The following is a 12,140-nucleotide window of genomic DNA, read 5'->3' as shown; positions in this document are numbered from 1 at the left end:
GTAATTAAAAATACCAGACTGGTGGAACTAACCTTCTTGGGTGTTTAACAGAGGCCTATAAAATAATTCGGTCAGAGGGACATAAGGGACACTTTTTGCTCCTTGCCCTCCTAGGTCGACTAGTTCCAGGGGACTATGAGCATCTCTCAAAATGTCCTGTAATTGTGGTGGGTCACCTGTCCTCTTGATCAAGGAGGCCAAGGAGACCCCACCAGATGGACTTTAACCAGTGTCCAGTCTACAAAGAGGAGGGTCAACACAGAGGAATTATTTCCTCCATGTTTCTAAGGGAAGCCAACCATGGTAGAGCAGGACCTTTGACTTACTTTCACATAGGCAGAACTGCCGAAAGAAAGGAGCCAGGGGCTCCTCCCAAGTCCATGTGACCCCTGAGGAACAGATCGTCAAACAACCTTAAGAGTAAAAATAAACCGGTTTATCTGGACCAAATGTATGGCCTTAAACACCCAAAAGGAAAGTATAACCAAAGATTAAAGGGGCCAATATAATTTCTTAGGAGTCCATATGCATAGCTAAAGGCTATATACCAAGCATCAATGCCAGACAGGCGATACCTTCTTTTGAGTTGATGGCCAGGGTGGCCACAGGGACTCCCAGATAGTAACCCAGCATAGAACTGGGAAAATGAACAGCAGACCCCAATCTTATCCAAAGGAATATTGACAACTGATTACCGCTAGATGAAGAACTGCTGACCCTCCTAAACAAAGACCTCTAGATAGGCTGACTAGATTCACCAGAAGGCCAAGTAGTGGGGAATGGCTGGGGGTGCCGACAACACAGCAGACAGTAGCTGGGATATCAGAGTATAAGGGCTGTAATGGGGGGGGGGGCTATGGGAGGGTGCCATCTGGGAAGTGGGTTTAGAAAAAATTAATAAAAATTTAAAAAATGAAAAATAAATAATAATTCTTCAAAGCATAAAAATTTCCTCCTTAATAATTAGTAGAGGTGAAAAACATTACTACTGAAATTTACCTGATGACTTTATGTCCATGCTCAGATGCCAAGGAGCTCAGAAATAACCACCTGTCACTAGCAATAATCAGATATATAGAGATTAGAAACGCATTTGCATCTTAGCATCAATTGTACTAAAAATGAATTTTTCTGTATGAAACTGTGTATTTTAATATGAAATGGAGCTCTTTTTTAAAGGTTAAAACCTCATTTAATTTTATGTCTTATAGAGTTTATACTGAGTACAATACTGAATAACTGTATTAATTCAACTGTAAACCTAAAAATTTACAGCCAATTTTGGAAGCGATGCATCTTAGCTCTGGAAATTGTTATTGAATATGTCAATGCTGTTGTAATGAAATGCTTCTTCTAATTATATGGTTATTAAATACATAATTTTTAAAAAGAAAAAAGTAATAAATGAGATGTTTGCAAAAAATAATAATAAAATAAATAAAATTAAAAAGCAGTCATTCCAAACCCACCACAAATCATCACCATTATCATTATGCCAATACCATTCCAGTGTCTGTGTAGCATTTGTTCAGATTAAATGTTGTCTGGAATACATGGCTGGGTCACATAAACATGAAGCCCTGGGTTTGATCCCTAGGACTGCATAAACCAGGTGTGGTGGTATACACCTATAATCCTGGCACTTGAGAGGTAGAATCAGGAGGATCTGAAGTTTAAGGTCATTCTCAGCTACATTGTGAGTTCAAAGCCAGCCTGCGATACATTAGGTCCTAGTCCAAAAGCAACACAAAACAGTGTAACACAGGCATTAAAAATAGAAACTCTACACAAAGAACACACAAAATAAAAGCAAAACTAGACCAATACTGCCTGAGGCTGCTTTCTTCTGCTATAAAAGAATACCACAAGCTGGGCTTTTTAAAACATACAGTACTAGGTATCAGACTCAACTCTTTGTGCATAAGAGTGTGTAGCTCTCTCCTCAGAACTCAAGCATTCACTCCAGAAGGAAGAGGGAGGCTCAGGGTTAAGGAAACTGGTAAGGCTCAGGAAGCTCAGACAGTTAAAGATTCACAAGCTCCTCCCCAAGGTTATACACACAGTAAACAACTGCCGGGGAGTGGAGACTTCCAGATGCAGCCTTACTGAGTGACAAACATGCATGTGTTGATGCTAGTCTTCTGTGATCCTGTGAGTAACCCTAGTAAACTAGTTGGTTCACCAAGGCTAGACCTGGGTGGAACTGTTTCTTTGATCTGCCTTCAGTGCCTTATTTGGAGTGACTAGATGTTTGTTCCCATCTTCCCAAGAAAAGCCACACAATAGGCAAGTGCTATATCATGGAGCCACATCCCTTGCCCCGGGTAAATTATGAAAAACAGAAGTAAATTTGGTTCAATGTTCTTGAGGCTGGAAAGTTCAAAAGTGTGGCACCAGCATCTGCAAAAGGCCCCATGCTGCATCGTAACATTGCAAAAGAGTAAGCAAGAACATCCTTATAGTAACTAACCCACTCCTACCACATGACATTAATTCATTCATTTAGGTAAAATCTTTTGACTTAATGATTTCTTGAAGGTGTCCTCTCTCTCCCTTCTTTTTAGTTTTTTTTTAAGATTAGGTCTCATTCTATAACTCTATAGCTCAGGATGGCCTAGAACTCACTATGAAGACGAGACTGGCCTTGGATTTGTGGTGATCCTCCTGCCTCTATTTCCTGAGCGCTGGGATTAGAGGTGTGCACCACTATACCTAGTTTATGTGGTGCTGGGGACCAAACCCAGGGCTTTGTGTATGCTAGGCAAGAACTCTACCAACTTAATATTGTTAGAGTGGCAATTAAATTTCAGCATGAGTTTTGGAATAGACATTCAAATCATAGCAAATGTGGCTGCATCAGGTTAAAAGCTCTACAAGCAAAAGAAACGACAATGGAGTTACTGAAAGGAAGGAAACATTTACCATATATCTGGTAAAAGGTTAATGTTCACGGGAATTGAAAAACTGGGCAAAGGCTATGAAAAGGCATTTTTCAGAAGAAGGCATACAACAGGCCAACAATTTGTGAAAAAATGTCCAACATTGCTAATCGCCACGGAAGTGAAAGTCAAACCCATGAGATATCATCTCAAATTTGTTTAAATGGACATTATTAAAAAGACTGAAGATAAAGATCACATCCTGTAACATCAGCACTCAGGAGACTGTGGAAAGTTAAATATTCCTACTATGTATGCAAAAAAAGATAAGGATATGAGGTGATAAGACAGTTTGTGATAATTTCATAACATATACATACAACAAAGAATCACAATGTATACTGTAAATATATGAAACACCTGTCATGGCTATATACTTTAATAAACCTGGAGGGAAAATTAAAAAACTACTGGGCTGCTGAGGTAGCTCAGCAGGTAAAGGTGCTTACAGCCATACCTGACTACCTGAGTTCAATCCCTAGGTTCTACAATCCCTAGGTGGAGATGGCTCAGTTGGTAAAGTACTAAGTATGAGGACCTGAATATGATTCCCAGAATCAATGTAAATAAACAAGTGAAACAACTGTGGTGGTGCAACGCCTTTAATCCCGGGACTTGGAAGGCAGAGGCAGGAGAATCTCCATGAGATCTAGGCCAGCCTGATTTAAATAGTGAGTTCCAAGCCAGCTGGGGCTACAGGGAGACCCTGAATCAAAAAAAAAAACCAAACCAAACAACAGCAAAACTGAGTGCTGCGGCACAAACCTGTGACCCTGGGGAGGGGACTCTGGCAGCAAGCACAAGACCTCTACACAAGCTCAGGTCAGACAAAATCCCAGCGTGGAGTGGGGGAAGTACAAAGCCAGAACCTTAGCTGAAAACTACTGGCAATTTATAGTTGCTGGGAGAGGGATGGCCAGTTTTCTTTAAGGGTGCGACTCCAGCAGGTTGACCACCCTCCAAGGGTTGGACCCATATCTGAAAGTATCTGGAAAACACAAATTTGACTCCATAGGCTTCAAAATTAAAAAAAAGGACAAAGTTCAGAGTGATAGGGACATGGCGGGGGTGGGGGGGTGGATCTGAGAGGAGATGGGGAAAGGGAGTTGAATTTAATCAAAATATATGAAATTCAGCTGGGCGTGGTGGTGTAGTCCCAGCACTTGGGAGGCAGAGGCAGGTGGATCTCTGTGAGTTCAAGGCCAGCCTGGTCTACATAGTGAGTTCCAGCCCCTTGGAGATCTGATGATTTTAAAATATGTCCAGTGTGGGTCAGAAATATAGCTCAGTGCTAGAGACCTTTTCTGGCATGTGTGAGGCCCTAAGTTTGATCCTTAGGATTACAAAAACTAAAAATAAAATTTCAAAAAATTCTTTGAGGGGCTGAAGAGATGGTTTAGCAGTTAAGAGCATTTACTGCTCTATTGCAAAGGACCCAGGATTGGTTCTCAATAGCCACATCAGATAGCTCACAACCACCTGTTAATTCCAGTTCCAAGAGATCTGATGCCCTCTTCTGGCCTCTGCACCCAGGTGCAGGCACATGCATGTACACATAAATAAACAAACAAATTTTGATATTCCTTCAAGAATTGGAACTTTTGCTAGAGGTGGTGGCTCACACCTTTAATCCCAGCACTGGGGGGAGACAGAGGCAGGCAGATGGATCTTGGTGAGTTCAAGGCCAGCCTGGTCTACATAGTGAGTTCCAGGCCAGCTGGGGCTACAGGAAGACCCTGTTTCATTTTTATCTACTTATTCATAGCTTTGGAGATTTTATATATTCTTTTTGAAATAGGGTCTTACTATGTATCCCAGGCTGACCTTGAACTCAGCCTCTTAAGTGTTGTGATTATAAGCATGTACACCAGGTCCAACAAGGATTGGAATTCAAGTATGAGCAACACCTAGTGACTCACTTCTAATAAACAGAATGTGACAGAAATGAAAAACGTGACTTTCAAAAGAAGGTCATAAAAGACATTGTGGGGTCAGCAAGATGGCTTAGAAGGTAAAGGTACTTGCCCCCAACCTTGACACCCTCAGTTCTATTCCGAGGACCTACATGGTAGAAGAAAAGAACTGACTCCTGAGAACAGTCCTCTGACCCCTCTACCCATGCACTACAGCAAACATGCACCTTCAAACATACAGACATAAATATAAAAAGATTTTAGGTTACATACTCTGAAGGAAGCTAATGCCAAGCCATGAGGAGACTCAAGCAGATCGTGGAGACAAGGATCCCTATCACAGGGATCAGCCCTGATAATAGCTGTCAAGGCACAAAGACCTTTACCATCAGGCCAGTGAATAAGTCATCTTTGAAATGGCAACTCCAGCCACACCTTCAAATGACTGCAGCTCTGACTCCCTCACCAGTGTCTTGACCAAGGCACTCAGCTAAATCATGCCAAGCTCCTGACCCACAGAATCCAAGAGGATAGTTTGTTATGTGGCAATAGATAACTTAAGCACTAGTTCAGAGATAACCACTAGGGCATGAGAAAAGACAAAAAGGGGTAATTTCTGATCTTACCCTGTGCTTACCATATGTGGCACACATGGATACCTTTATCTCATAACAACTCAATGAAACAAGAACTATTTCCCTTTTTTATTTTTTTCTCTTCAATTTTGAGACAGGGCCATAATCTATAGCTTGGGCTATATGTAGTCTGGGCTCTATTCTGCCAGCTTACAGGTGACATAATAGAGTTAAAAATGACTAGCTAGGGGGCTGGAGAGATGGCTCAGTGGTTAAGAACACTTGCTGCCCTTGCAGAGGACTGGTATTCAGTACCCAGCACCCACATGGCAGCTAACAAATAGAACTCCTGTAACTCCAGTGTAATATGGCATCTTCTTGACCATAGCTATGCCATGTTAAAGTTTAGCCTGACTCTAGTCTCTGAAATTATCAGGCAGTTGGCCCAGGGTATGGGGACACACACCAGCAGGACCCCAGTTGTCTTGGGAACAGGTCATTGTGTACTGGAGTGCATCTGCTAACTGCAGATTTATGGCTTTTGTAGGTTATGCTTGGCTTGCTTCTGCAAAATAGTAATTGTTGCTTAATAGACTAGAAATTGTTAAGGGGGCTCTCCACCTGTAAGCTTGGGAACTTAAACTTTTCATCCCTGGTTATGGTTTGATTCTCTGTATAAAAAGCTTAACCCAGAGATGGTTCAGGGCTACACACTTGGGTTCCGACACCCTTGTGTAGCCGCTGGCCAGCAAAGACTTTCATTTGGCAAAACTTTGAGTGGTCTTCTCTGGTAAAGCACCTCACACCACCAGTTCCAGGGGATCCAATACCCTTTTCTGGCTTCTGTGGGCATTACACACATGTGGTGCATACATGCAGGCAAAACGCTTATACACATAAAATACAAATAAAAAAATTAAAAATGGTTAGCTAAGGCTGGACATGGTTGGCATGTCTGTAATCAGTAATCTGTAATCCCAGTTCTCAGAAGGCAGAGGCAGGAGGGTCTCAGCAAGTTTCAGGCCAGTTTAGGCTACAAATTGAATTCTAGGTCAGTGGAGCTACAGTGAAACTCTATCTTTAAAAAAAAAAAAAAATTGTCGGGTATGGTGGCACATGCCTTTAATCCCAGCACTCGGGAGACACAGGCAGGTAGATCTTGTGAGTTTGAGGCCAGCCTGGTCTACATAGTGAGTTCCAGGACAGCTGGGGTTACAAGGAGACCCTGTCTCAAAAAAGACAAAAAAAAAAAAAAAAAAAAAATAAGGGGCTGAGGGAAGGGCCAAGGGTTTAAAGGAATGGATGCTCCTGCAGAGGACCTGGGGTGCTCAGTGGTTAAGAGTACTGACTGCTCTTGCAGAGGACCTGGGTTCAATTCAATTCCCAGCAACCACATAGTAGCTAACAACCGTCCATAACTCCAGTTCCAGAGGATCCAACATACTCTTCTGACTTGGCTGGGAGCATGACATGGGTACACTTACACACATGCAGGAAATACACTCATACACAAAAAAAAGTAATAATTTTTTTTTTTTTTTTCGGTCTTTTTGAGACAGGGTCTCCCTGTAGCCCCAGCTGGCCTGGAACTTACTATGTAGACCAGGCTGGCCTTGAACTCACCAAGATCCACCTGCCTCTGCCTCCTGAGTGCCGGGACTAAATGTGTGTGCCACCATACCCAGCTATAATAAAATATTAAAAAAAAAATAATGGGGGGCTGGAGAGATGGCTCAGCAGTTAAGAGCACTGACTGCTCTTGCAGAGGACCTGGGTTTGATTCCCAGCACCCACATGGCGGCTCCAGTTCCAGGGGAATCCGAAGCCCTCTTCTGACCTCCATGGCATTGCACAATATGGGTACACTCACATACATTCAGGCAATACAATCATATACATAAAATAAAAATAATAAATATCATGGGCTAGTCAGGCATGGTGACACATATAAAATATAAAATAAAATAAAAGGGCTAGCAAGATGGCTCTGTGAGTAAAGGCCCTTGCCACCGAGCCTAATGACCGGAGTTCAGTCCCTGGAACCCACATGGTTGACTGAAGGAGAGAACCAACTTTCACAAGTTGTCCTTTGACTTCCACAAGTGACCCATGGCACACACGACACATACACAAAATAAGTAAGTAAACTGGTTTTTTTTGGTCTTTTTTTGAGACAGGGTCTCCCTATAACCCCACCTAGCCTGGAACTCACTATGTAGACCAGGCTGGCCTTGAACTCACAGAGATCCACCTGTCTCTCTGCCTCTCCAGTGCTGGGATCAAAGGCGTGCGCCACTACGCCCGGCCATAAAATTTTTTAAAAGGGAATAAAAAAGAAACTGATTTGCCCAAGGACCTACTGGCTGCAAACAGCAATCCCTAAGGTTGCTTAACCTAAACATGGCACCCTTCCCACCTTCTGCAGAACTCCAGCCTCTACATTTTCCTCCAGTACCTTCCTTGGTGTCTGAGGATCTTTCTGTGAAGACGGCTCAGCATGGGGCTTGGGAACAAGACCAATACAAGTAGCTGTGGCTCCTTGCTTACCTTTCCCGGTCACGTAATAGGCGCCCAGTTTGTAGCAGCTGTCGCTGTGCTTGTTCTTCTCACAGTTGAACTTCAACACCCTGGCAGCTTCATCAAAATTCTTCTGGATTCCTTCCAAATAGTCCACCAGCCGATAGCAACCTACCAGGAGAGGGAAAGAACTGCTTGTGCCTGCGGCTGCTGCTCAGCAGATCACCAAGTCTAGAGGCAGCAGGTCTCATTGAGTCTAGCTCCTGTCCTCCTGAAGTGTGGAAAGCTGACCTTGGAACAAGGAGTGCAGGTGGGGCTCAGCCGTGTGTCTCCCCTCAGCCAGCAGAGTATGGACTGTGAAGACTTTGACCCCGGCTGGCTCTCCCACTTGCCAGCCCTTCTATTTCCTTGTCAGCCAGGCCTGAAGACCCACTGACTTCCGTGACTAACAGTTGACTAGCTCTGGAACTGCTCCTGAAGTTCAGCAGTGAAAACACACTAGAACCCAAAAGGGCTCATGGGTTGATCTTGCAGAAGCAGAACAGAAGTGTAAACAGCGCCTTACCCCTTGGCCAGGGTGGAAACCTGAAGTCCGGAGTAGAAGTAGAAGCTACCGAAGAAGGGAAAATACGCTTCCCCTCCCTGGGGTCTCACTACCCCAGCCAGCCAACCTCAGTCTCTATATTCTGAAGAAGGAAATACAATCAATAAATAAATATGATGTTTACAAACAATAACTTATTGCTGAAAAAAACAGGATGATGAGCAAGTTTGCTGAACATCTTGGGAAAATGGTTAACACAGACAGGGCCATTAAGGAGGGCCTTACCAAGGACTGCTAAGACCCTAAGGAGAAAGCACTAGTCGTTTAAAGACTGAAAAACATCAGAAGAAATTTAGTTTCTGGGTTTTTTTTTTTTTTTTTTTTTTTCTTTTTTTAGTGCTGCGGATTGAATCCAAGGCTCTGTACGCTGGATGTACAACTGAGCTCCATCTTCAGATCTGGAGTTGATAAAATTTTATTCCAAGGGTGCCTATAAACTACAAAAGAGGTTTTAAAAAGGAAAATGGGGGGTAGGGGGCTGGAGAGATGGCTCAGTGGTTAAGTACTGGCTGCTCAGTGGTTAAGCACAGCAACTACAACTGTCTTTAACTCCAGTTCCAGGGGATCTGACACTCTCTTCTGACCACTACATGACATGGGTGCACTGACATACACGCAGACAATACACTGATACACATAAAATTAAAAAAATTGTTTTAAAGAAGGAATGTGGGGCTGGGCTGTATACAGCTCAGTGGTACAGTACTTGCCTGGAGTGCCTGAAGCCGAATTTGATCCCTAACTCCATGATTAAAAACAAACAAGCAAAAGCTGGGTGTGGTAGGGCTGCATTCTTGAGGCAGGAGGCAGTCCATATAGCCAGTTCAAGGCCAACCAGGGCTACACAGTGAGACACTGCTTCAAATAAAATTGAAGTTCAAAAACAAAAAAACTAAGCTACTTATTGACAACTTTTTAGAAAGAAGTGATAAGATTCACTTTGCATTTAAAAAATTTTTATTCAAGTTCCTATGTTTATTATCTGCCTGGATGAGTATAGCAGAACTTAACCTGGAAGGGGACACATAGGCACTGATGACAATAAACGTGTTATGTTTATTTATTTATGTGACATAGGGTCTTTTTCAAAAAAAATATTTTTATCTTACATGTATGAGTGTTTTGCCTGCATGTAAGTGCACCATGTGCATGAAATCTCCTGAGAGGTCTTAACGGGGCATTGAATTCTGAAACTGGAGTTACACTGGTTGTGAGCTGCCATGTGGGTGCTCTTAACTGCTGAGTCATCTCTCCAGCCCCTAAGACAGGGTTTTATGTATCCCAGGCTGGCTTAGAATTCACTATGTACCTGAGGATGACCCTGATCTTCTGACTCCTGCCTCTACCTCCCAGAATATTGGGATTGCAGGTATGTGCCACCAAAACTGTTTTATCTAGTGCTAGGGATTGAAACCAGGGCCTGGTGCATGCTAGGTGAGCACTCTACCAAGAGAGCTACTAAGTTTTTATATGGCTGTCCTTCATCCACTGTTCTGTATATTTTCTATATAACATTGTAAGATATATTAGACATTAGTCTTTTAAGCCTTGTAAAACTTGGAACTTGGTTTATGACAAGGAATTCTAATCTTTTCATCACACCACACCCTGTAAGACTTTTGTTTAAGGAAAGGCCCTGACACATTCCTGAGCCTGGTGGCCTGGGGTAGTGGACTGGGGTAGTGGAGCTCTTCTCCCTTTGCACTTTTTTTTTTTTTTTTTGGACACGGGGTCTCCCCCCCTGTAGTTCCAGCTACATCCACCTGCCTCTGCCTCCCCAGTGCTGGGATCAAAGGCGTGCACCACCATATCCAGATTCTTTTAAACTAGCTAACTGGGAAAGACTGTGAGTCAGACCCCAGCCAAGGGGGAAAAGACACAGTTCTCTTGCATTAGGATAAAAAAAAGCCAAGCTTCTTGCTGTGTACTTGCTGGATCTGACTGATCATGCAGGTCACCCTTTTGCAAAAGTACAATTTGCCTTGCCAAGTTACTTTAGCTTTGTCTGAATGTTCTCTGTGCAGTATTGATGGTGTCCTTGGACTTCGAATTTTATTTCTAACACACTACCATGTACTTTCTCCTCAAACATGCCTACACAATCAAGTCTAAATTCCTTACTGGCTCTGTCTACAAAGTCAATCCTGCGACCTAGAGCTACAGCTCAGCTGTGGAGTGCTTGTCAAATATTCTTAGAAGTGCTGGGTTTGGTCCCCAGGACTGTAAAACAAAACAAGAATCTCATTTAATTCTAACTAATCCTGACCTCAACCTTTCAAAAGAGCACATCTCCCACCATCTCCTCTACTGACTGGGGAGCTCACCTCACCAAGACCATCCTGCTTCTTAGTGACCCCTGAAGGTGGATTCCTCTGAAATTTCTCTATAATTAGGGCAGAGACTAGCTCCAAACAATTTTAGATTATTTTTCATCCACCATACTGCAGAGTTCTCGGTAGTTGGCTAGTTTCAAAAAGCTGCAAACGCATTTCTGGCAACTAGACTGCAAACTTATATGCTGTTTCCATTTTGCTTCTTTTCCTTAAAAAAAGTAAAGTACTAGGAAAACCATCCAAAAACACAGGCTGCTCTGGGTGACCCTTGAAGGCCACAATCACTACAGAACACTCAACCACACTTGGGACACAGAGCACATGCAAAGATCTACAACGGCTTACTCCTTCCTTCAAAGCCTTATTCAAATGTCATTTTATTGGCCATTCCACTGATATCCTTCACAAAGTTTTTTCCATTCATTTATTTCCTTCTTTGTTTTCAGACCTGGCTGCATTAAATTTTTTAAAGATTTATTATTATTTTAAATTATGTATATGTAACAAGCATGGTGGAGCAGGTCTTTAGTCCCAGCACTTGAGAGGCAGAGGCAGGCAGATCTCTGTAAGTTCAAGGCTAGCCTGGTCTACATATTGAGTTCCAGGACATCTGGGACTACAAGAAGACCCTGCCTCAAAAAGACCAAAAAAAAAAAATCATGTATATGTATGTATATGTGTATATACACGTGTGGAAGTATGTGCATGTGAGTGCCAGTGCCTGAGGAGGAAACCAGAGGGATTAGATCCCCTGGGACTGAGTAATCCTGGCTTCAACTTTCCAACAGGTGGTTGTGAGCTGTAATGTGGGTGCTGGGAATCGAACTCAGGTCCCCTACAAAAGCACTAAGCCCATCTCTCCAGCCCAAATTTTTTTTTTTTATTTTTTTTGAGACAGGGTCGCCATGTAGCCCCAGCTGGAACTCACTGTATAGACCAGACTGGCCTTGATCTCACAGAACTGCTGGGATTAAAGCAGTGCGCCACCCCCGGGTCAAATTGCAAATTTTTTTTAAGTCTTTTTGAGAAAGGGTTTCCCTGTAGCCCCAGCTGGACTGGAACTCGCTATGTATACCAGGCGGCCCTTTAACTCACAGAGATCCGCCTGCCTCTGCCTTCCAAGTGCTGGGATTAAAGGCGGATCACCACCATGACCGGCTTCCAAATTCCAGTATTTTTAAATTTATTATTTGTTTTATGTGTATGCATGTATTGCCTGCATGTAGGTAAGTGCACCTGTGTCGTGCAATGCCCGCCAA

General features: G+C 43.0%; 1 protein-coding gene across 2 annotated transcripts in view; it reads right to left on the bottom strand.

Moving 5' to 3' along the window:
- Window positions 1-12,140, bottom strand: part of LOC103730245 (cytochrome c oxidase assembly factor 7) — a 38,545-nt gene that overhangs the window by 24,990 nt on the left and 1,415 nt on the right. For both annotated transcript variants that reach the window (XM_008828426.3, XM_029561264.1), the window contains exon 2: window positions 7,975-8,115. In XM_008828426.3, the coding sequence (XP_008826648.1) occupies window positions 7,975-8,115 (141 nt within the window). The remainder of the gene's footprint in view (window positions 1-7,974; window positions 8,116-12,140) is intronic.

This window comes from Nannospalax galili, unplaced genomic scaffold (genome assembly GCF_000622305.1).
Source record: "Nannospalax galili isolate Female #2095 unplaced genomic scaffold, S.galili_v1.0 scaffold713, whole genome shotgun sequence".
In the NCBI taxonomy this organism is placed as follows: Eukaryota; Metazoa; Chordata; class Mammalia; order Rodentia; family Spalacidae; genus Nannospalax; species Nannospalax galili.
This window is presented reverse-complemented; position numbering and strand designations above follow the sequence as displayed.